General features: G+C 36.9%; 2 protein-coding genes across 3 annotated transcripts in view; one reads left to right on the forward strand and one right to left on the reverse strand.

Annotated features, from left to right (window-relative positions):
• Positions 1–21,682, reverse strand: part of LOC145984253 (protein SET-like) — a 63,654-nt gene extending 41,972 nt beyond the window's left edge. Inside the window, exons 1-4 of the mRNA XM_083117856.1 lie at positions 21,257–21,682; positions 14,630–14,742; positions 11,371–11,447; positions 1,864–2,033 (exon numbers count right to left, since the gene is read on the reverse strand). Of these exons, the coding sequence (XP_082973982.1) occupies positions 1,864–2,033; positions 11,371–11,447; positions 14,630–14,742; positions 21,257–21,526 (630 nt within the window). The 5' untranslated portion in view covers positions 21,527–21,682. The remainder of the gene's footprint in view (positions 1–1,863; positions 2,034–11,370; positions 11,448–14,629; positions 14,743–21,256) is intronic.
• Positions 21,683–21,701: 19 nt separating this feature from the next.
• LOC145984252 (uncharacterized) overlaps positions 21,702–23,045 on the forward strand; it is a 123,875-nt gene continuing 122,531 nt past the window's right edge. Inside the window, exon 1 of one of the 2 annotated variants that reach the window (XM_083117854.1) lies at positions 21,702–22,300. In XM_083117854.1, coding sequence (XP_082973980.1) covers positions 21,763–22,300 — 538 coding nt within the window. In that variant the 5' untranslated portion in view covers positions 21,702–21,762. The remainder of the gene's footprint in view (positions 22,301–23,045) is intronic. The other variant, XM_083117855.1, reaches the window with a different exon arrangement.

The raw sequence follows: 23,045 nt of genomic DNA on the forward strand, positions 1-23,045 counted from the left end.
GTACTGTTTGCTTTTTTGTAGACGCCAAAGGAGCCGGTGTGCGCACACGAGGAGCAAGAATATCAAGAATATCGTGGCTGAAACAATTAGCAACGGAACCCCCCTCCCCCCCGTTTGCTGATAGATAAAGGGGAGAAGTCACTCGGACAACAAAACACTGTTTTGGCAAATTTTATGACCGGCACAGTTGGGAAACGTATGAAGCGGGAAACTGGAGTTGCAACATACGTAAGATCGATGTCAACTTTTGCGGGAAACCTAGATGTCAACGCATTACGCGGGTTGACGATCTTTAGTTGGCCTATGCGGCTTTGATTATCTGTAACAGTTTCCCTTTTTTTATGAAATTCTACAGGGAACAAAGAACACGCTTTTAATGATTTTAATGAAAGTGGTTACCGGAAGTTGTCTTCTACCAGGCCAAAAGTTGCTCGCTCACGGGAAATTGCTGTATATCTAGCTCAGAGCTAGACAGATTGGTGAGACTTCCAGGCGCCACGCGTCTTGTATTTTGGAACATTCCTGCGATCTTATCTCGCTTTTCTCATCTGTCACTGATGAATATTTCCAAGGTGGCGCATTCAGCGGGGAAAGAGCTTGACCTCCCATGCACATTGACAAAGAATGTCAATGTCCAGCGGGCATTTCGGGCTGCTTCCCTCGAGTTGTCAGCAGCTCTTAGGACAAGGAAACATGTCAAGGTCAAGTTAAAATAACGTCCAAGCTCTTTCCACATTCGATCTTCTCTTGTCGACTTACGCAGGTGTCTATTTCGAATTAAGCGAAACTAGTTTTAAGGGTCTTGTAAACAACTTCGTATTAAAAATTATCCGTATTTCGATTTATCCGTACTGAAATACATTATAAATCCTATCTTATCGGCTGGGGAATGGGAAGAACTTCGGATTAAAGGGTACTTCGTATTAACCAATATCGTATTAACGAGGTTTTCCTGTATATAGAGGAAGACTAGAAGGGATAGAATAAGGAATGAGGAGATACGACAGACAGTGGGGATGGTGAAGCTTCCAGACAGAATAGATCAGGCACAGATTGGATGGTTTGGACACATGAAGAGGATATGCAGAAAGACTGCCAGTAAGAGCTTACAATGCACAAGGAGTGGGAATGAGGACAAGGGGAAACCAACATGTCGGTGGAAATAGCAGATAGTGGAGTGCATTAGGAGAAGGACAATATTGGAACACCATGGAAAGAGAGGAGTGGTGGAAGACCAGGGGAAAATGGAGAGGCCTGACTTCTATGCCGATCCAGCCAGAGGAGGAGGAGGATTTAAGGGGGGAAAACTAAAGCAGAAAGAGGACAACAGGGCTTTTTAACAAAAATCAAACAAAAGCCTTCATCTCTTAAATTACTCCTTGTAAATTTCAGATTCCAAATTGCTTAAAAAAGGATGAGGAAATTTTTTGAGAAATTAAAAGTATTGTCCATTTCAGTTTCGGAGAACTTCCACATACAATACTGCCTTTACTGCATGGCCAGCATGCAGGTGGTAAATTCTCAAATACTTATTGGCCGTCATTTAACATGCAGCCATTTCTAGTCAAGAGACAACTGCAGTTGTCAGGAACTTATCTAACATATGATGTGTGAACAATTGAACTGCACAGTCTTTCAAGTGTGCATTTAAAGTAATTTGCACATAATACCAGAAAGTATGTAAACAATCAAAAATGTACATATGAACTATAAATACAAATTATTTTACTACCAAAATGTTATAAAAATTCTCCTCAATTTTAAGTTTCTTTTCCAGTTTGGTCCACTGAAAAACATAAAATCAGACCCACTGTATGGAGTAAATTAGCTCTCCAACCCTGACTACCATATTACAGCACTTACCTCAGCTATATCATCTGCAGAAGGGTCGCCATGATCGGTGAACCACAAAAAGAAGTTCTTCATCTCGGCTAAACGCTTCCGACCTTTACCAGCATTCTTAGCTTTGCCTTTCTTTGTCAGGTCATTGCCCTCTTTCCACTTAATGGTGGTGCTTTGGGATGCTGGGTCACCTTGAATGTACACAAGAAAAATCTTTGATAATTTATGCCTGCACGTGTATAACATGTTTTATTCACATGTTAATTTTCTCTTGGAGTACAAATCGAGTGCCAATATACAAACAGAACAAAGAAAAGTAAAGCCTAATTTCCAGAGTACATGAATCCATTCCAAAGCAACAATGGCTACAATAATATAGTCACAGAGTTCAGGGTTGTAACGATCCCACAGAGCCAATGGGATTGTAACAATCCAGAAATGTCCGTAACTGGACCATCTACAACTCGAAATAAAGTTATTACATTTTCAATAATTTACAAGATGGATAAAAGATTCACAATGAGATATTCAATAGAGAATTTGGGCAAAATAAATTAACTTCTAAAGTAGAGTTGGAAGTGGTGTAAAAAAAAATGATCTTTTTTCGCAAAAAATTAAAATTAAAAAAAAAAATCCTATTTAAGAAATCTGGACTGGACCTACAGATTGAAATGAGATCCGAAGCACTCTGACCACTGACAACTGAACCTCAGACCCCTTCTTATTACAAGGCAACAGCATTACTTTATTCCACTCCAGAGGATCATTCATGAATATAAAAGGAACCTTCTATTAAAAAGTCACAGGATGTGCGCCATTGAAGGAGATTTCAGACTGAAGTCACAGATGACAAGTGACACAGTCTCCTTCAGTACACAGCAAAACATTCACCGTGCATGCAACAAAACAGACCAATGAACGCCATTGAGGAAAAAGTATAGTCCGAGAACATGCAAGTGACATTAGCTCATCGTCGCACATTGGTTCAAAGGGTTGAATGGATTACTGACGGTCTGCTTACAAGTGACACATGTCACGTCACTTGTAGTTTTGGTCTGAAAGTTCCGAGAAAACTAAACAGGCCAAGTGACAAGTGAAACTTGCAGCTTATGTTGCTTCGGTTCGAAAGGTTGCATTTACTTCTAAGGGTTGGTTTTCAAGGGCCATGTGTTGCTTCTGTCTCAAAGCTCCGTTAAACAGGATATATACATGCATTCATGTAATATGTAACCATCTGCACGTGTGTCACGAACAGTAAAATATATTTAATTGTCCCGAAACTCAAATATCTTGTTATTAACATTTGTTTCATATTTTATGACATCAACATTTAAATTGAGATTCAAAACATGTAAAAGCTTGTTTTAACCTTTTGCCGCCCAAGCATCTCGAACGAGATACTCAAAAGTAACCTTCACGGAATCAAGGTCGTAGTTTTTACGTTATAACTTTTCTATTTTTGGCTAGAATTTTGATTTTATTTTTTTATATTGTTCCTAACACATGTATTTAACAGAAATGGTTTTTTGCATTTTTTTTGTCTTCATGAAAATGGAGGGGGAAAGGGACTTCTCCTTTGAGTCTCTTTTCAAGGTCAATTTCGTGCCGACAAAGGAAGACCAGCTTTGTTGTTCTAAAGCAATGCTTTTTCACTCCCTCCTGATAAGTGCATTCGAAGGAAGCTTGTTTATCAGTATCCGATGTCAAAATGAAAGTTTTCCATGAGGGGTTGGGGGAGGGGGAAGACTGGTTGTTGAATCTGCGTTGCGAGAATGGAATTTCGAAGGAAACCTTTGTCTTTTTTAGCACAGGTGTCCACAAGTGGCAACAGGGGTTACCCAGCATTGTCTAAAAATAGAATTTTAAGCAGCTGCAAGAATTGACGCTCATTTTTTACTACGTTCTAGCTTTTTGTCCGTGAATGTTGTGCATAGGTGTAGTTTTGTGCCCAAGTGCGAGGACATTTTTTCGGTGGCGACAATTTTTTAAAATAATTTTTGGGGGGTTTTCTCCCCTCCCCCTCCATATATACACCAAATTTGCATAAATTTTGCATTTTGACATTTTTTTTCGGGGCGGGGGGAAACCATTTATTTTTTAAGAAAAGTATTTTTTTGGGGATTTCCCCCATTTCCCCCTCCATATATACGCCGAATGTGCATAAATTATATTGCGAATTTGCAAAAATTTCATATAATCTGAATCTCTGGTTCATTCCGCGTACAACGGTATATCACTCATCTCTCTAGGCCAATTAGCCTCCGATCTACACTCATTTAATTGAAACTCGGCACCGGCAAAAGGTTAAGTCCATTTCATGGACAGATGTGCTCATCAGGACTACATGTTTAGTTTCAACCCTAGTTTTACCCATGCCACACAAGAAACTTACATACCGGGGGCCAGCTCACAGGCCCTTATCACTAAAATTGAAGAAACTTAATTAAGAAAAGAAATTGAATTATTGAATCATTACTTCTGTTGCTGATTATATATGTGTAATTATTTATTAATTATAATAATTGCAAAAATTACTATCATTAATAAAAAATAACCAATTACTGCATGAGTGTGTCACATATACAGGGTGAGTCACATAAAATTACCACCGGAAATATTTCGTAAACAATAAATATTGAAAAACCTCTTCCGCAGATATATAGGTATGAGAGGGGCTCATGAAATTAGTGGACACAATACGTTCAACTATGTAAGGAAGTACAATTTTCAACCGAAACTTAGGTTTTTTTCATGGGAACCCCATTTTATTTTCAGTTCATTTGAAAGTATGGAAAAAATATTAAGAATTGCGTTTGTTACATTGTAGTATGTCAAGTGGATCTCAAGTAATTGTAACGTGCATACAGCCTGCACGCTTGTGCTGCATTTTTCCTACACTCGCCATAGATAAGTATCATCTCGGCCTTTTCAGAATTTCAAAATACTATTTTCTTAGCAACAGTTCTGACATATGTACAAACTTCTGGTTATCAATGTACTTTGTTAGGCCTTTGCCATGTTTCATAAATTTGTTAAATCAATTTGATAGAAAGAAAAATGTATAACGTGCAACGTATAGATGTTGAAAACTTAAAGATTTCTAATGACCAAACGCAAAGAGTTGATTGTTCCAATGTAATAAAAATTATGACGTAAATGAATGAATGTCAATTAAAAAAATAGAAAGATGCTAATGTACTAACCTTTATGAATGTAACTCATGGTGGAATGTTTAAAATTTATACTTTTTAATGTAAAAATATTTGTTAACTTTGAAAGATGTATCAGCACATTTTATTGTAACCCGCAGTTGTAGGAATGGAAAAACTTTCCTAAGCACAAAGCATAGTTTGCAGAAGAGTAACAAGTTTTTATGATACCCGAATGGCATCAAAAAGGGGGATATGTATGTTACGACATACAAAACTTGTTAGAATGTTTGTTTCAAGCATCAACTTCACGTTACAATTACATGAGAACCACTTGACATATTACAATGTAACAAATACCATTCTTAAATATTTTTTCCGTACTTTCAAATGAGCTGAAAATAAAATGGAGTTTCAATTTTTTTAAAAAAAAAAAAACTAAGTTTGTGTTGAAAATCGTACTTCCGGTGGTAAATTTAAGTGACTCACTCCGTATATTATCATTCACTACAACTAACAAAATCCATTAAAAAATTTTATTAATGATTTTTGTTTGTAGAGGTGCAATTGATTATTACATACAAAAATTACAATAATACTATCATTACCAAATAATTCTACACTGTCAATGGCATGAATGTCTTGAATGAGACACATTTCAAGATGGTGCCTGATATGCCCACCATGAGCATTTTGCCTCCTAATTCCATTACATTTAGGTTTTTATGGACAAAAGTAACAGAGAAATATTGGGAACATCCTAAAGAACAATGTAATTTATTTTCAGTCAAAAAATCTAAAAAATAGAGAATATAGAAAAGGAAAGTTAAAAATTGTACTTACGTATGTGAGTATAGTGCTCTTATTGTAGAACGACGTTTCAGAGACTGACTATCTCTTTCCTCAGGTTCGTATAAAAACTAAGTACTTGGCATAGTACTGCGTCAAAAATGTAATATGAGGATTGTGGTTAAGGGTTGGTTAGGGTACATTTAAAATATTAATTTTTTGCTATTAGAAGTACGTAAAAACCAAGCCGTTCCCTAATAAAACTTGTACAGTAGACCTATTCACAGGTAAAAAAGTTAAAAAAGTTAAAATTCTAAAAAAACCTGCATAAATCACAATGCAAACTGCAGGTTTGGCCTTTCCTACCCAACTGTGCTTATCTATCCACATGAAGGTCAATTCTCAAGGAATATTTCCCCTCCCCTTAATATTCTCGTTTCCCCTTATTACGTCACAAATCCAACGTGAATTCACGTTCCTCTCTTGCAGCTTGCATAACTTCCGGAGTGACGTGGAAACCGATATTGGGTTCAATCTTCCAGGCTTTATCCCATTTTTTGAGGAAATTGATCCACCCTTCTTCCAAATTTCCTTCGTCCCTATTAAGATTACTCTTCCCCCCCCTACAAATACTCGCTGTTTCATACACGTTTCTTCCTAATTTCCTCCCCTCTTTTCTGATTACCTCTTTTTTTGCGATTCTATGCCCACTTTCCAAAATATGTTCTGAGAGACCCGTTTTGGGAACTTTTTCCCTTATGTCCTTTTCATGCTCGCTCCATCTTTTACCCATATTTCGGCCCGTCTGTCCTATGTACTCCTTCCCGCATTGGCATTCTATTCGATAAACCCCCTTCTGTTTTTCCGGTATTTCCCTAGTTGTCTTTCCTTTCTTATAATCGGTGAAGTATTTTTCTACATTCTTTGGTGCTTTCATCCCGCAAACGATTCCAAAATCTCTCGTTATTTTTCCGATACGGATTGATGGTAAGGGATGCCAACGTACTTTACCCTCCTATTTTCGATTTTTTCCCCTTCTTTTTGATCCCCTTCTTTCCTAATAATTTTCCGTGCTCTCTCCGCTATCTTATCCATTTCTCTATTTGTGTATCCATTTTTTAATCCTGTTTTTCTTATCCACCGAATTTCGTTGCCTTTTTCTTTTTCATTATTGCATAGTCTACCGGCCCTAATAAAAAAGTTAAGGAATACGTTTTTCTTTGTTATTTCGGGGTGCGCCGATTCCTTGTTAATATATAAGTTCCCCGATAGGGGTTTATGATGTACTCCTGTTCTAATCCTATTCCCTTCTTTCAAGATACTAAGATCCAGGAAATTGATTTTTCCATCGCTTAAGTTTTCCCTAGTGAAGTTTATTCTTTCGTCTTGTTTTTCTAATTCTTCAAAAACCTTGTTCAGTGCTACCCCCTTTCCTATAATCAAGATATCATCAACGTATCTCCCATAATATTTAATACCCATTCCTGTTTTTTCCAAAGCTGCCTTCTCAATGAAGTGCATAAAAATGCTCGCTACTATACCCGAAATGGGGTTTCCCATCGCCAAGCCTTCTTTTTGTCTATAAATACTGTCATTGACATAGAAAAAGTTACACTCCGTTACAAGGTTATACCACCGTACATATTCCCAAGCCGTTAGGATGTCTATTCCTTTTTCTAACAGCCACCTTAGTAAACAATCTCCCGCCTGCCCCCTCGGCACACTTGGGTATAAGTTAACAACATCAAAACTATTTATTGTATCCTCGTCATCAATTTCCAGATTTTCTATACATTCTTTAACTTCTACGGCATTCCTAACGCTATATTGGGTGTTCTCATTTACCTTCCTTATTCTTTTTACCAGCAATTTTGCTAGCCCATATCCAGGATGTTCGTATGTTGGTATAATAGGTGTGTCTTAGGTATTCCAAAAGCAATTGGTATGTTGCCAACTTTAATTTCCTTAATAAGGATTTTCTTTTCGCTTGTGCCCAATGTAATGCTTGTCTCTACCCCTTTTTTGATCTCTCTTCTAATCTTATTAATAGGGTCTTTCTCTATTTTCTCAAAATCGTTACCTTTAAAGCTATCTTCTAATTTTTGGTGATATTCCTCTCTGTCCATGATAACCATCTTGTTTTCTTTATCAGACCTAATTAGAAATACGTTATTCGCCTTCACCCATTTTCTTACATTTTTTAAATCGCGTCTTAGGTTTTCGTTTACTTTCTCTTTCCGTGTTCTATCCCCCCCCCTTCATGTTAGTTTCCTTTTTAATTTCTTTTTGCAAGTGTTGTTCTACAATATTACGTATCCTTTGTCTAACCTCAGTTTTATCCTCCCTTTCGTCAATAGTTGTTACGATCGTTTCTGCTGCTATTATGAATTCCTCTTTTTCAAGTTTCTCTACCCCTATTGCAAATTTCTGCCCCTTGTTCATAATCCTAATCAACTCTTTAGGTGGTTCGTGGGTGGTTAAATTTAAAATGTTCTCATTATTTCCCCACTCCTCTGTTTTTTGTTTCTTATTCTCTAGATTATCCTTCCTATTCAATTTTAATTTCATCAATTTCCTCTCTCTAGTATTACTATCCCTAAATTTGATGAAATTAAAATTGAATAGGAAGGATAATCTAGAGAATAAGAAACAAAAAAACAGAGGAGTGGGGAAATAATGAGAACATTTTAAATTTAACCACCCACGAACCACCTAAAGAGTTGATTAGGATTATGAACAAGGGGCAGAAATTTGCAATAGGGGTAGAGAAACTTGAAAAAGAGGAATTCATAATAGCAGCAGAAACGATCGTAACAACTATTGACGAAAGGGAGGATAAAACTGAGGTTAGACAAAGGATACGTAATATTGTAGAACAACACTTGCAAAAAGAAATTAAAAAGGAAACTAACATGAAGGGGGGGGGATAGAACACGGAAAGAGAAAGTAAACGAAAACCTAAGACGCGATTTAAAAAATGTAAGAAAATGGGTGAAGGCGAATAACGTATTTCTAATTAGGTCTGATAAAGAAAACAAGATGGTTATCATGGACAGAGAGGAATATCACCAAAAATTAGAAGATAGCTTTAAAGGTAACGATTTTGAGAAAATAGAGAAAGACCCTATTAATAAGATTAGAAGAGAGATCAAAAAAGGGGTAGAGACAAGCATTACATTGGGCACAAGCGAAAAGAAAATCCTTATTAAGGAAATTAAAGTTGGCAACATACCAATTGCTTTTGGAATACCTAAGACACACAAACAAGGCATACCACTTAGACCTATTATACCAACATACGAACATCCTGGATATGGGCTAGCAAAATTGCTGGTAAAAAGAATAAGGAAGGTAAATGAGAACACCCAATATAGCGTTAGGAATGCCGTAGAAGTTAAAGAATGTATAGAAAATCTGGAAATTGATGACGAGGATACAATAAATAGTTTTGATGTTGTTAACTTATACCCAAGTGTACCGAGGGGGCAGGCGGGAGATTGTTTACTAAGGTGGCTGTTAGAAAAAGGAATAGACATCCTAACGGCTTGGGAATATGTACGATGGTATAACCTTGTAACGGAGTATAACTTTTTCTATGTCAATGACAGTATTTATAGACAAAAAGAAGGCTTGGCGATGGGAAACCCCATTTCGGGTATAGTAGCGAGCATTTTTATGCACTTCATTGAGAAGGCAGCTTTGGAAAAAACAGGAATGGGTATTAAATATTATGGGAGATACGTTGATGATATCTTGATTATAGGAAAGGGGGTAGCACTGAACAAGGTTTTTGAAGAATTAGAAAAACAAGACGAAAGAATAAACTTCACTAGGGAAAACTTAAGCGATGGAAAAATCAATTTCCTGGATCTTAGTATCTTGAAAGAAGGGAATAGGATTAGAACAGGAGTACATCATAAACCCCTATCGGGGAACTTATATATTAACAAGGAATCGGCGCACCCCGAAATAACAAAGAAAAACGTATTCCTTAACTTTTTTATTAGGGCCGGTAGACTATGCAATAATGAAAAAGAAAAAGGCAACGAAATTCGGTGGATAAGAAAAACAGGATTAAAAAATGGATACACAAATAGAGAAATGGATAAGATAGCGGAGAGAGCACGGAAAATTATTAGGAAAGAAGGGGATCAAAAAGAAGGGGGAAAAAATCGAAAATAGGAGGGTAAAGTACGTTGGCATCCCTTACCATCAATCCGTATCGGAAAAATAACGAGAGATTTTGGAATCGTTTGCGGGATGAAAGCACCAAAGAATGTAGAAAAATACTTCACCGATTATAAGAAAGGAAAGACAACTAGGGAAATACCGGAAAAACAGAAGGGGGTTTATCGAATAGAATGCCAATGCGGGAAGGAGTACATAGGACAGACGGGCCGAAATATGGGTAAAAGATGGAGTGAGCATGAAAAGGACATAAGGGAAAAAGTTCCCAAAACGGGTCTCTCAGAACATATTTTGGAAAGTGGGCATAGAATCGCAAAAAAAGAGGTAATCAGAAAAGAGGGGAGGAAATTAGGAAGAAACGTGTATGAAACAGCGAGTATTTGTAGGGGGGGGGAAGAGTAATCTTAATAGGGACGAAGGAAATTTGGAAGAAGGGTGGATCAATTTCCTCAAAAAATGGGATAAAGCCTGGAAGATTGAACCCAATATCGGTTTCCACATCACTCCGGAAGTTATGCAAGCTGCAAGAGAGGAACGTGAATTCACGTTGGATTTGTGACGTAATAAGGGGAAACGAGAAAATTAAGGGGAGGGGAAATATTCGTTGAGAATTGACCTTCATGTGGATAGATAAGCACAGTTGGGTAGGAAAGGCCAAACCTGCAGTTTGCATTGTGATTTATGCAGGTTTTTTTAGAATTTTAACTTTTTTACCTGTGAATAGGTCTACTGTACAAGTTTTATTAGGGAACGGCTTGGTTTTTACGTACTTCTAATAGCAAAAACTTAATATTTTAAATGTACCCTAACCAACCCTTAACCACAATCCTCATATTACATTTTTGACGCAGTACTATGCCAAGTACTTAGTTTTTATACGAACCTGAGGAAAGAGATAGTCAGTCTCTGAAACGTCGTTCTACAATAAGAGCACTATACTCACATACGTAAGTACAATTTTTAACTTTCCTTTTCTATATTCTGGATTTGTGAGTAACACGCGACAAACCTATAAAATGCTAAAAAATAGAGGTGGTGGGCCAGCACACCCCTGCCCCCCTCGGTAAGCTAAGGATAAAATTGTATCTGAACCACTATGCAATATGTGTCGTCCACTGAGATTGGCCAATATCTGTCTCTTGGCTGCTACATCACGTAATTTCTTTAGCTAGTTGTAAAATAGGTTAACTGCAATTGGTAAAAAGCCAAAATTTCAGTTTTATTTAATTTTAAAAAAGCCTGCTTTATATCGAAAGAAAAAAAATTTAATAAAAAACCCGGCTCTTTTATAACTCTACTCTAAGTGACACTACAAGTGAAATAGCCACAATTTGTAAAATGTGGCCAGCTTTTTTTGCAACTAACTAAAAGTTACATTCACACACAAACAAAAACAACTAACCTGTTGATCCAAGGTGAAATTCCTTTGTCAACATATCATTCTCAAAGTAGGGATTTGGCTCAAAAAACAACTTGATCCTGTAGATAAGAAACAAAAATTTTAAAAATTAAAGATTTTCTTTAAGGCACATCAGAGGAACAAATTTTGCAATACTAGATCCAACAATTTCCTAATGCTTAATACATTGTTAATACGGCTGACCACAACAATATTACTACACCACCTACACTGATATTAGAGAAAGGCACGGAATGTACAATGCACATTAGAAAAATAATCTTACTTCATAACATTAACTCAGAAAAGTTGCTACACATACAATACACATGTATCCAAATTTTCAGATCTAGATCCTTTTTAATGGCTAACAAGGATATAAACAATATTCCAGGCTTGAATAAACATTTGAGGTCAATCTGACAATTTGGACACAAAAAAGGGTACTATTTGCAACTTCTGCCTGGGTTAATATTACAACGTTGGCAACATGTGGTGTTCAGCATCAATTGCTTGCGGTCATATTTGAGAATAGTTTTCTAACAATTCCATCACTAACATGAATTTCATAATTTGCTGAACTAACATGCATTTTAAAAATCTAACACACATTTTTATGTTACTATTCAAATGTTTCAATCAACTTCTCTTATTTGTTTACCCTTATGTAACAGCTTTTGTGCCATAAGGTGATTCTCGAAGATTCATATTTGCAAAATTTCATGAGCTTAGTGTTATAACTAATTTCATTATGATCATGGTCATAGATTTGAAAAGTGGTGCAAGAAGTGTTCACTTTTTAAGTGTGCAGTTATTTAAATGTCATTTTAACATTGAAGCAGTTCCTATCTTTATTTCTACTGCTGAAACTGACCTTAAATCCCAGGATTTTTTCCCAGGGCCATGGTTGAACACTCATGTGAAGTTTCTTTAATTATTCTTTTTCTAATCAATAAAAATAAAACACAAGTCGTTATAGACTATGCATAAGATTACTAGTTACGATCTGAAATCTAAGAAGAAATAATTTGCACAATCATCTGCTATAATGGTAGCAACAACTAAATGTTAAAGTAGTCTACAGACAAGAGCTGGGAAGAAAGTAGTAGCAACACCATTCAACAAACCCAGAGTCACTAGTGCATGGCATGCAGTTGGATGGGGTACAAAGCTGTTATATATACAGGGTAGGAAATTCCACTTGGATAAAATCTAATTTTCTAAGTGTGAACATGTGCATAGAGTAAAATTGAGGGGGAACATGGTAGGAATGTGAAAGACTTGATGTTCCACAGGTCTGATTCAAGCATATATTTCATATAGGGTGATGGTCCTCTCAAGGGATGTGCAACCTGGTTCACCTGCAAAGGCATAACACCATTTCTTGATGTCCAGGTGGTGATGAGACACCCATTGGACAAAATTTGCAATACCCAAGAATGCCATGCAACACGATTCTGTGTGGGTTATTATCTGTGGCTAACTTCCTCACCAATCCACTTCCAGCAGTGATAAAATAACTTCTACAAGAAGCAGTACACCCAAACATGATAGCTGCTACTACTTTCTTTCCAGATCCAAAAATACTGATATCTAAATGTATGGTGGCTGGAAAGGTAAATTAAAATTAATTTCTGTACAGTATAACAATTATTACATTGTATATATATATATACAATGTAATAATTGTTATATATTTGGTAGAAAAGTAGCCATATTGAAAGAGATTTAAAAATATTTTTAAGTAATTTCTTTCTATCTGAAAATAAGAACAGCATTTTCTTTAAGTATTAACATCTAAGAAAAATAAATACTGTCATCTTTGAACATAATTTTCATTAAAATGTCATCCCACCCAATATGCTGAATAGTACATGTTGTTAACCAATTACCATACAAAAAAAGTCAGATATATGCAGTTTCGAACTATGATTACATTTTGGCCGATATCGATGTAGTACCAATACTGGACAATATGGTTCATTGACCTCCTAAATAAATATGTGTTACCAGATGAACAAGCTTTTGCAATGCAAAAGAAGCTACATATTTAGACATTTATTAAAAAAAAATGAAAGTACGGAATGAAGATTAAATGTTTAAATCCATCAAATTTAGAATAAAGTGGCTGAATATTACACCAAAATATATTATATTTACAGACATTTTGGATTGTTAAAATTATATATCAATGTTTAATTCAAAGTATAAAGGAACAAATGAAAATCAGTTACATACTTAGTGAAGTGAAGAAGTAAGCTAAGCCAATGAAAATAGCATATTGTTAACATGCTTTGCAAGCAATAACATATTTTAACAAAAAGAACGACAACAAAGAACTCTGCAAATGAAATATTGCACCTTACATCCCATCTAAGGGTTGGATACCTTTGATATCCTTTACGCTCCTTTCTGAGAAATGTGATTCAGCCTCAACCCTGCATTGCTTTCAAGAGTCCACTTCACTAACAAACAATAACAAAAATTTTCCAGTGTGGTCTAACATCATGGCATTCTTCCAATTAAAGTTTCTTTCTCGTTCAAATGAATGCCTACAGGCTTTTCCCCAGTTGTCTTCTGTCAAGTTTCCCACTGTCCCCAAATAATTTTTCAGCACCAGAAATCCTGAACTTAGCTACATAGCATATTAATTGTTCCCACAATAGTTACATGGGACTGTGGTTCATACAAACTTAGTGGAACCTTGCAACAGACTCGCCTGGTTGCATTTGTACGCAAAGCTCTTCCATCCTGAAAACCTTCCACAAACACTAGCAACAATAACATCATGACAAACACAGCTTCAATCATAATTTTCATCTTGCATTATGTATTCTGGGCCATACTGTGCCAGTTTGGGAAATCACCACAACACACTGGCCACTGAAAATATCGAGAGGGGCGTGGGAAGCTATAGTTTTGTAACAATGGTGGCCAGTTAAATTATGTAATTGGTTTTAAGTGATACAGCCAATGACTGCCATCTGCTCTTTGGTGGCAAGTCTGTAGAGTTATGTTTTTTGTTTGATAGTCATATACATGCATCCAGTGGACATAAACTTTGACAGCAAAGATACAGATAAGTCCACTTAATGCCCAGATATGGTTATTGGGACTGGACCTACAGTTTTCTAAATCTTGGGACTACTAACTTTTTGCTCTAATAATGCAACAACTCAAGCAAATTATGCAACAAAATCAAGTGTATTATTAGATTAATATGTCTATCAAAAGCCACATAGAAATATACCATTTCACCAACCTGTAACCTGACTTGATGTCCTCAAATTCTTCCACTTCCAATTTTGACAGGTAATGCAGGCATTCCTCCTCATCCTCATCAAGAATCGCAGAAATTTGGGGGTGATTTACAAACTAGTAACTAAGGAAAATAACTCTCTGAAACAATACACACATACATATGTACAATATATGGTCAGTAATGGCAATTTTTTTTTAAAAAAAACTGCTTTCACAGCGAAGGGTGGAAACACTGATTGATTTGTTTTAAGTCCACTTTATGCACAGTAAGGCTAATCGGGACTGGACCTACTATTTAAAGTGGGATCCGAACCACTTGTGCCTCCACCGGGTATCGAACCCGGGACCCCTTGATTACAAGACAACAACGCTACCACTGCACCATCGGGGAGGCCCTGAAGGGTGGAAACAAGCAGAAAGACAAAATTAAAGTATAATTCCTGAGTCCAACATTCCAGAGTGGTGGATCTATTATGCACTCTGGAGTGATATACTGTGGTGCTCCGATCCACAGAGAACTGGGTTAACCCCCACACCATTTTAAAATATCAACGAAAACTGAAACCAACCACTACCATAGGGATTCTTTATATTATAGATGGATTAGCATGTGCTGAACACTGCCTGCTCAATTAAAATATATCTCATTTTCAGTTATTAATTTGCAAAACTTTACATGTGATACAAATCCTGTTGCAAGTATAAAAAAATCACACTTATAATTTGACCTTCCTGGCAGACTGGTTAGCACAGCATGTTACAATGCCAGGGGTCCCGAGATGAAATCGCTGCCTGGGCATGGGTGTTATTTTCTGAGACTCTCTTGATCTATTTCATATCGTTACTCATCCTCTTCTTCCTGATTAGCCAAAAGTGGCAGAAAGTGAAGTAAAAATAAACAAAGCCAAATCAAATTAATTCCAATATTGTGAAGTATAAAAACATGCAAGTCCTACCATTTGTAAATATACTTAAAATCTCAAATGTGCAACATGATTCTCATGTATTGTAAAATTTATGGCCCAAGTTCAGACTGTTTAACTCTGAATTTGTCATGGTGCACAGGGATTTTATAACGCTGCAAAAAGATGCTGATCTGACACACAAATATGAAACTATGGGAGTCAAACTTATCCCCATTTCATTTCCTTACCGTGAGCCCTGTCATCCTATCAAAACCACGAAGGCTTTGATTTGAATTGGGAAAATCATAGCACCAACATGAAAACTGTACGAGTGCATGATCTTTCACTAATACATACACAATGTTGGACACAATTAACAGAATTCATAAAAAAGAAGCATTACCACATCAGCACTTCAATCACGCCCATGGAAATATTGCAGCAACAAGTATATTCTTATATATGCAACATTATTTTGCTAGATTTTCCTCAAACAGCTGCACCACTGATGTTAAATTGCACTTCTCCAACTGTGTCAAAAGTGGCTAAAAAAGGGTCTTCAATTAAGGGGGAAAATGCAAACAAATTAAGAAAATCAGAAGAAAAAACATGAATCGATAAATCATGCAACGTAGTGTATAAAGTTAATCATAACCAGGCCCCTGGGCTATATGTCCTATAAAACTGTAAAATATGTATGTAATTATGTCACAAAAATATGTAAAAAAGATGCATACATATTCCCAGTAAAGCCAAAACTACACACAGTACTCTCGAATTTCTCACAGTAACAGATTCCTTTGCAGGAGGCAATCTATTCACTCACATATTTACACATTGATAAATGCCTGGTTTAAACAACTATGATCTTAAAACACCCGTAGTTGATTGGCAACCGATTGAGTTGGAGCTGTAGTGCACCAAGTGTTATTCTTACATTTGAAACTTGTTTTTGTGAAGTAAAGTACATCTGTTCCTTTGTGGGTTACCTTACTATGAAGCAGAATAGCCCAAAGGCTTCATGCAAGTGAATATAGCACCCGACATGACATTCCACAACAGCAGCTATAATTTAATGCCATTAGGTTAGGATTGTTAGGTTTGGGACTACCAGTTATTTTTTGTGTTCTTTCACTACATACAAATGGGGTTTACTAATAAAAAGTTGCTAAAGAACTACTAAGGCCAGCGGCAAACAGGATCCGACACGGTAAGTCATTTTGTTGCAAACAGACTCTGGGAAAGTTTAACATGGGGCTCTTACGAGCCACCGCATACCGGACGAACATTTGACTAGTCACGTTGCGACAAAATGCTCTCTGCACACGTGCAAATCCTTTCTTCTCAGTGCACCACCTGCATCTGACATCACTGTATTGTTTGACAGCACATATTATATGTTAAAAATCGAGCTTGATCTAGAACTAATCGTTCTTGTGCAAGCAAAGCCTCCGCTGTATGATTGTTCATCAACTGAGCTCAACTATAAGAAAAAAATTGATGCGCTATGGAATGAAGTGGCACAGGAGATGAAGTACATTGAAATTACATTGTGAAAAAAAAAAATAGGCTTATTAGAAATTACCTTGTAATGTACAAAACATATTGTAAATTGTACAAGAAAAACAATCTTCAGGCCAGTTTGATATTTATTTCCCCTTTTTAGTGGGAGCAGCGTATAAATAGAACCACGAACCATGCACGGTACAGTTAGATTAGCTTAGGCTAACATAGTTGTAGTAATGTCAGGATATGCCAGGAGTGTTAGTATTGCTGCTGTTTGGGATTTTTTGTACGGGAAAAATGAGTGATAGTAGTCCGGAATAGGAGTTTCTTGTGCTTACGCAGGTCATACTTTGCGATCAAATAATTTTGTTATTTGTGGTTTCCTAATGCTGGAACCACTTTTGTATTACGTAAAACGTCTAAATCTGTCTATTAAAAAAAATCAACATAATTCTCGAGGGGGTACAGTGGGTTTTCCGATGGCATAGAAAAATATATCAACGGAAAGAGAATAGTTTGAAAAATGTAATTGTCAGGCGGAAAAGTTGAAATCTACATTTGATCACCTGTAACTTGAAGTTGATCCCCCATAAGGATTGGATACAGTTTCCAATCAGGATAATGGATTTCTTCAATTTTACACAAGAAAAGTTTCTTTAGCATTTGGATACTTCGTGGAAGTATTCTCTGTCATTGTAGAATCTGCTGGAGCGGAAAATCATGTGTTTTTAATGAAAAATCTCTCTCCGACGCACATTGCCGTTGCTGTTCCTTGCTTGCTCAACGTGAACGGATGTTAGGCGAAATGCCTATTTTTTCCTGTTCGAGATATGATGAAAACGAATGTTGCAAAGGCCAGGGGGAAGGGATTAGCTTCATTTAAAGGCAATTTGATTTTGCCTATTTTGCCAATTTCATACGATATTACCTATATTATTTCATAAAAGCCAGACATTGCCTATTTTATACATTTTGTATAAAATTTGGAAGTCTCAAGCATGCCCTCCATAGAGTTGCAGAGGGAATTCATGAATCATTTCCCGAAGTTGACTCTTTAATTTCCAATGCTAAGAAAATATTCCTCAAACACCATCCCGGGTTCTTTTGTTTAAAGAAACAGCCCCTCAACTTGCTTTGCCTCCACAGCCAATACTAACTGGATATCTGCTGCAGTATACTACACGATGACCAGCTAACAGAAGGTGGCTGAAGTAATTAATTCCCAATCTGAAGATGATGCAACATCAATTCGCATAACACAGCATCTCTTGAACAATTCTGTTGTGTGAAACGACTTACGATTCATCACCACCCATTATTCAAATTTGCCAGACACAATAACATTACTGGAAGAAAGAAGTGAAACACTGATAAATTCTATGGACCATTTTCATTCTGCACTTCACCAGATTTGTGCTGTACCAGGTGCTAAAGGTCAGGCTGTTCATGAGAAATGTCAGCGAGTTATTCAAGAAACTAATTAGCACAGTTAAGAGTTTCAATATGTATTTTTACCATAGAAATTATGATTTAAAAAAGAGCGTAAGCGAGCAGCTACTTTATGTTTGAGGTTGACTTGCACATGCACTCCTAGTAGTGAGGCTCGAAAGATGTTTCATGATTGAGACCAGGTAGTACACGATTAGGTGTTGGAAGCATGTATAGATGTTATTTAAATGCTTCGAGCCCTAAACCTGGCCCACCTAACCTAACAACGAAAGCATTTATGGAGCATGCATAAGAAGTGGATGGCAGCAGCAGAAGAAGTAATTATGCGACATCGACCGGATGGATTTCTTCAAATTTACATGAGAAACTACTTACTGAAATCAGTTTCTGTAGCATTGTCCTTCGAGGTATTTTCTTTCGCGGAAACTGAAAAATTTCACCATAGAATGCTGCAGAACAAGAAATAATCACTCTCTATGTGAGGAACTTGCATTTTCTGACAACATTAAGCCGTTGTTTCCATTATGTACCTGCAGATGGAACGAGTGACGAAAGTCATGCGGTCTCACCAGTGTTTGCAAATGTGCCTGTTCCTTAAGAGGTTTTCTAACTATGCTTACCTAAACCAACCTTGCCGGAAATGGGGCTATCGTGAATAGGGTAACGATTAGATAAGCCGGAGACACATTTCTTGAAATTTACAAGAGAAAAAACGAGAAAGTATTTATGGACTTTCTGAAGCCATGGAAATTGTTTTTTTCGAATCGTGCAACTTATTTGGCCTGTAAGTAAGGTATTTTTAGTCATTCATGCATCTCCGTTGCATGATAGCTCGTGCCACCATTACCATCGAGTACGTGAATCAAATGTTCCACGCGTTCGATTACATAACCTCCTGTCAGTGCAGCAACCAGGCGGTAGTTTTACAAGATGATGTGTGAGCGGAATTTTTGTTTTCCAATTTAATTTTCTATGTTTGCCTAACCTGCCGTGAATGGTTTGTGGATTAATAACAATCATTTTTCGGTTAATAAGTGTTAGTGTAACAACCACACGGTAGTTTTATGAGATGACGTGTGAGTTCTTTTTATATTTCCAATTCAAATTTTCTATGTTCACCTAACCTAACAATCTAACCTTCTGTGAATGGTTTGTGGGTCAATTTTCACTTAAAAACCTTTTGTGAATAGTTTTATCGGTTCATAAGTTTGGAAACACTGCACATCGGCTGAGGATACTGCATATCAGCTGACGATAGACGTGAGTGAAAAATTGCCCACCGAATTAGCAAGGATCAATAAATCATTATAATGTTAAAAATATCACGGTAAAAATTTACTATCTTTTACTTTTTAGTCAATTTTTGACATTCGTACTTACGTATCTGCTTCGCGGAACATTTCTGAAGATGTATCAAAGTTGTTTTGATGAAATTAATTGCAATTTTTCACATTACCAGTACGTCTTTCTGATAGGCCTTTTCGCTTGCCTAACGAACTAACCTAACCACACACCAATGGTTCGCAATTATTTCCAATTTCTAGATCCTGATACTAACACGACACCAAATTTTAACTATGTTTCATAACTTAACAGAACTAACCTATCCACGTGCCAATGGTTCTGCATCGGAGAATTAATTTTCAACAAACAACATGAATTTCAGCTATGAAACATTCCTAGATCACACAAAACACCTTCCCGATGTTCGACAATGCTACAGGAACTTATTATGGTAAGTAGTTTCTTCTGTAAAAATAAATAAATGTGTCCGAAGGATAGTAAACAAGTACTAATTTTATTTGAAAATAAACGAGTTAAATGTGTCTCCGGCTTATCTAACTGGTACCGCGAATAGTTTTTGGGGCTAACCGTCAATGGTTTGTGATGACAATGAATACGAAAGTAGGTATTTTTCGGTGAAGAAGGTTGAAACACTGCATACCCACTCCAAATCGACAAAACACAAGCATGACGCACGATTATCCATGACGAGTGCACGCCATATTGTCTGTTACCCAAGAGGAACAAGGAAGACAAATAATGACACTTAATATGAAAAGTTGACACTATTTTATGGAAAAAAGCATAACCTCACCTTAAAGAATCTTCCGCAATGTAGAATAGGTAAGTATCAATGCTAAAATTAATTAAATAAACGTGCGAGAGGTGTTCGGGCGATATCGCATAATTACCGCATAAGCTGACAAAACGAATGGTTGCTACCAAACGTCGTATATGAGTATAAGGAAGGGGAAAATCGGCCTATAAAACCATATAATAAGTAATCACCGTGACACGAGCATGTGTTAGTGGACATATAAAGAATTCGAGAATGTAAATATACTTGTGCGCCATCATAGTTCGGAATGAAAATAATCGGAACTTTGGCTTCATCAAGACCAAGTATAAAAAAGTGCAATTTTCGTCACCACACTGTCCGTACATTACAACTTATCGACACACACTCTAATCTTACACCGGTAGAGCTGGCGGGAAAGATGGCGTGATCGTCTTTTGTTCTCTGTGAAGGTGGTGACCGCCTTCACAGGTACCTGCAGAACCATCAACTTATAATTTTAACATTATGACAATAATATTTATGTCATGTTTGCATTTACTACTACAAGGCAGTTTGTCACTTCAAACATGAAGGAATATTCCGATACTTGCCAAATACAAAAGAACATGGCGGACACGACTGGCGAAACCGGATCCTCTACACGCATTTTCATACAATATGTACACACAATAGCATAAAAGGATACAGCTGTAACCCAAAAATTGGGTATCCTTTTAATGATATCATTCCTTTTTTCAAAGTATGGTCGACGTAATTTGTTGTACTTTTGTTCCACTTTCAATATTTCTTCACTGGCCTTTTCATTCAAAGCGTCTATTTCGTTCTGGCATGCGTCGATATCTTCCAGAGCTTTCTGCGTTTCTGCATCATAATCCCGTGCGTCTTCGCTCTCTGCTACACTCGTTGATCCTTCGGTCTTCTTCACTTTTTTAGGAGTAGCCCCACTTGTCGACATTTTTGCTTGAATATAACAAGTTTATGTAGTAATCGCACCTTGCACAGTTTTCAAACCACTGATGTCTGATCGAGCCTGTCTTCCGCTTCCCTGATAACTTACAAGCATTGCTATTGGCTGTGGTATGCTGGAAATGGCGAATTGCCGAAAAACGCGGCTTGACTTCTACCAATCCCAGATCTGCTTCTAAAGTTAACTAGTTGTAGATTCCATCCGGGTATTGGACAAATTTCAAAATGGCTTCTCGTGCTAACAAGAGTTGTGAATCAAGTGATAAAAATGATTTAAATACTGATATCTCTCATAATAGCGGACTTTTTGCAGAAGCAGGGAAAGTTACGAATTCAACATCGATAATAGGAATCCCTCAGAAAGTCTTGCAAAAGCGTGAACTGAACAGCTACAGAAATTTCCCAGGATTGGTTGCGAGCGCCTCTTCAACAAACTCGGCTTCCGGTTTAGATACTACCGCTGCTGTCATAGATGCGGAATATGGTGGTCTGATCATGGAAGATAGCAACAGTGGTAATACACCTGACAGCGTCAGTAATTCGGAAAGTGGAAAACGTAAAAGATTACTTCATGATTACAAAAAGTTAGCTAAGGCTGGTTATGTGGATGAACCTGTCAATCGAAGATACTCAACTGGTGTGCAACAGAACAGTGATAGTGAATCCTCCAAGACCATGGACAACAATCAGCAGTTTACAGGACGCACGTGTGATAAACACTCTACTCAATTTACCACTTCAGACCCTAAAGGTAAATTCACTGGTAAGAGAACTATTTAATATAATTTAACGAGTGGCATGTAAATTTTCTTGTGTAACTAGGTCTAACATGACACCTTCACATCTACATCGAAATGAAAATATGACGCAATTACCTAACGTTAAATTGCATAAACAACCCGAATCAGGTAAGAAGTCTAGAACCAATGTCATATATATTTCATAAGGATGGTGTAAATTGAATATGTGTGTTCATTATTAGATTTGTTTCACACGAAATCAACAATACTTGGTCCGTACACTACACCCATGAGTACTATTACCAGGCTCGTACCAAAGGGGGTAAGCATACCCCCCTCGAGTCGTGATATATATTTTAATGTGAACATATAAAAACCTACAAAAATAACATTGGCAATTTTTCAGATTTTCAAGAATTTAAGTTTTGTTTTTTGCATAAATAAAAGAATGGGATTTTCTAGAGGTAGACAGGCTCCACAAGTCTGTAGTTTGAACTATTTGGTAATTTTAGTTTTATAAGCATTAGTGCAAGGTAACCGGAAGTCCTGATTTTGTCAGGATAGTTCATCCTTTTTAGTCCTTTTCCAGACTTCTTTCTCACTATAGCTCTTTTCAGTTCTTACGGCAGGAGCTCTAGAAGCTGGCAGCGGAAGTGGTGAGCGGGGATTATGCAACAGACCAACCAGACAACAGCAGTGGCACCAAGAGACTCGACGCGTCCGGAAACAGTACTACGTGAAACTCGTTCTACTGACCCCTGCATTTCT

This window comes from Lepisma saccharinum, chromosome 2, assembly GCF_977018435.1.
Source record: "Lepisma saccharinum chromosome 2, izLepSacc3.1, whole genome shotgun sequence".
Lineage (NCBI taxonomy): Eukaryota > Metazoa > Arthropoda > Insecta > Zygentoma > Lepismatidae > Lepisma > Lepisma saccharinum.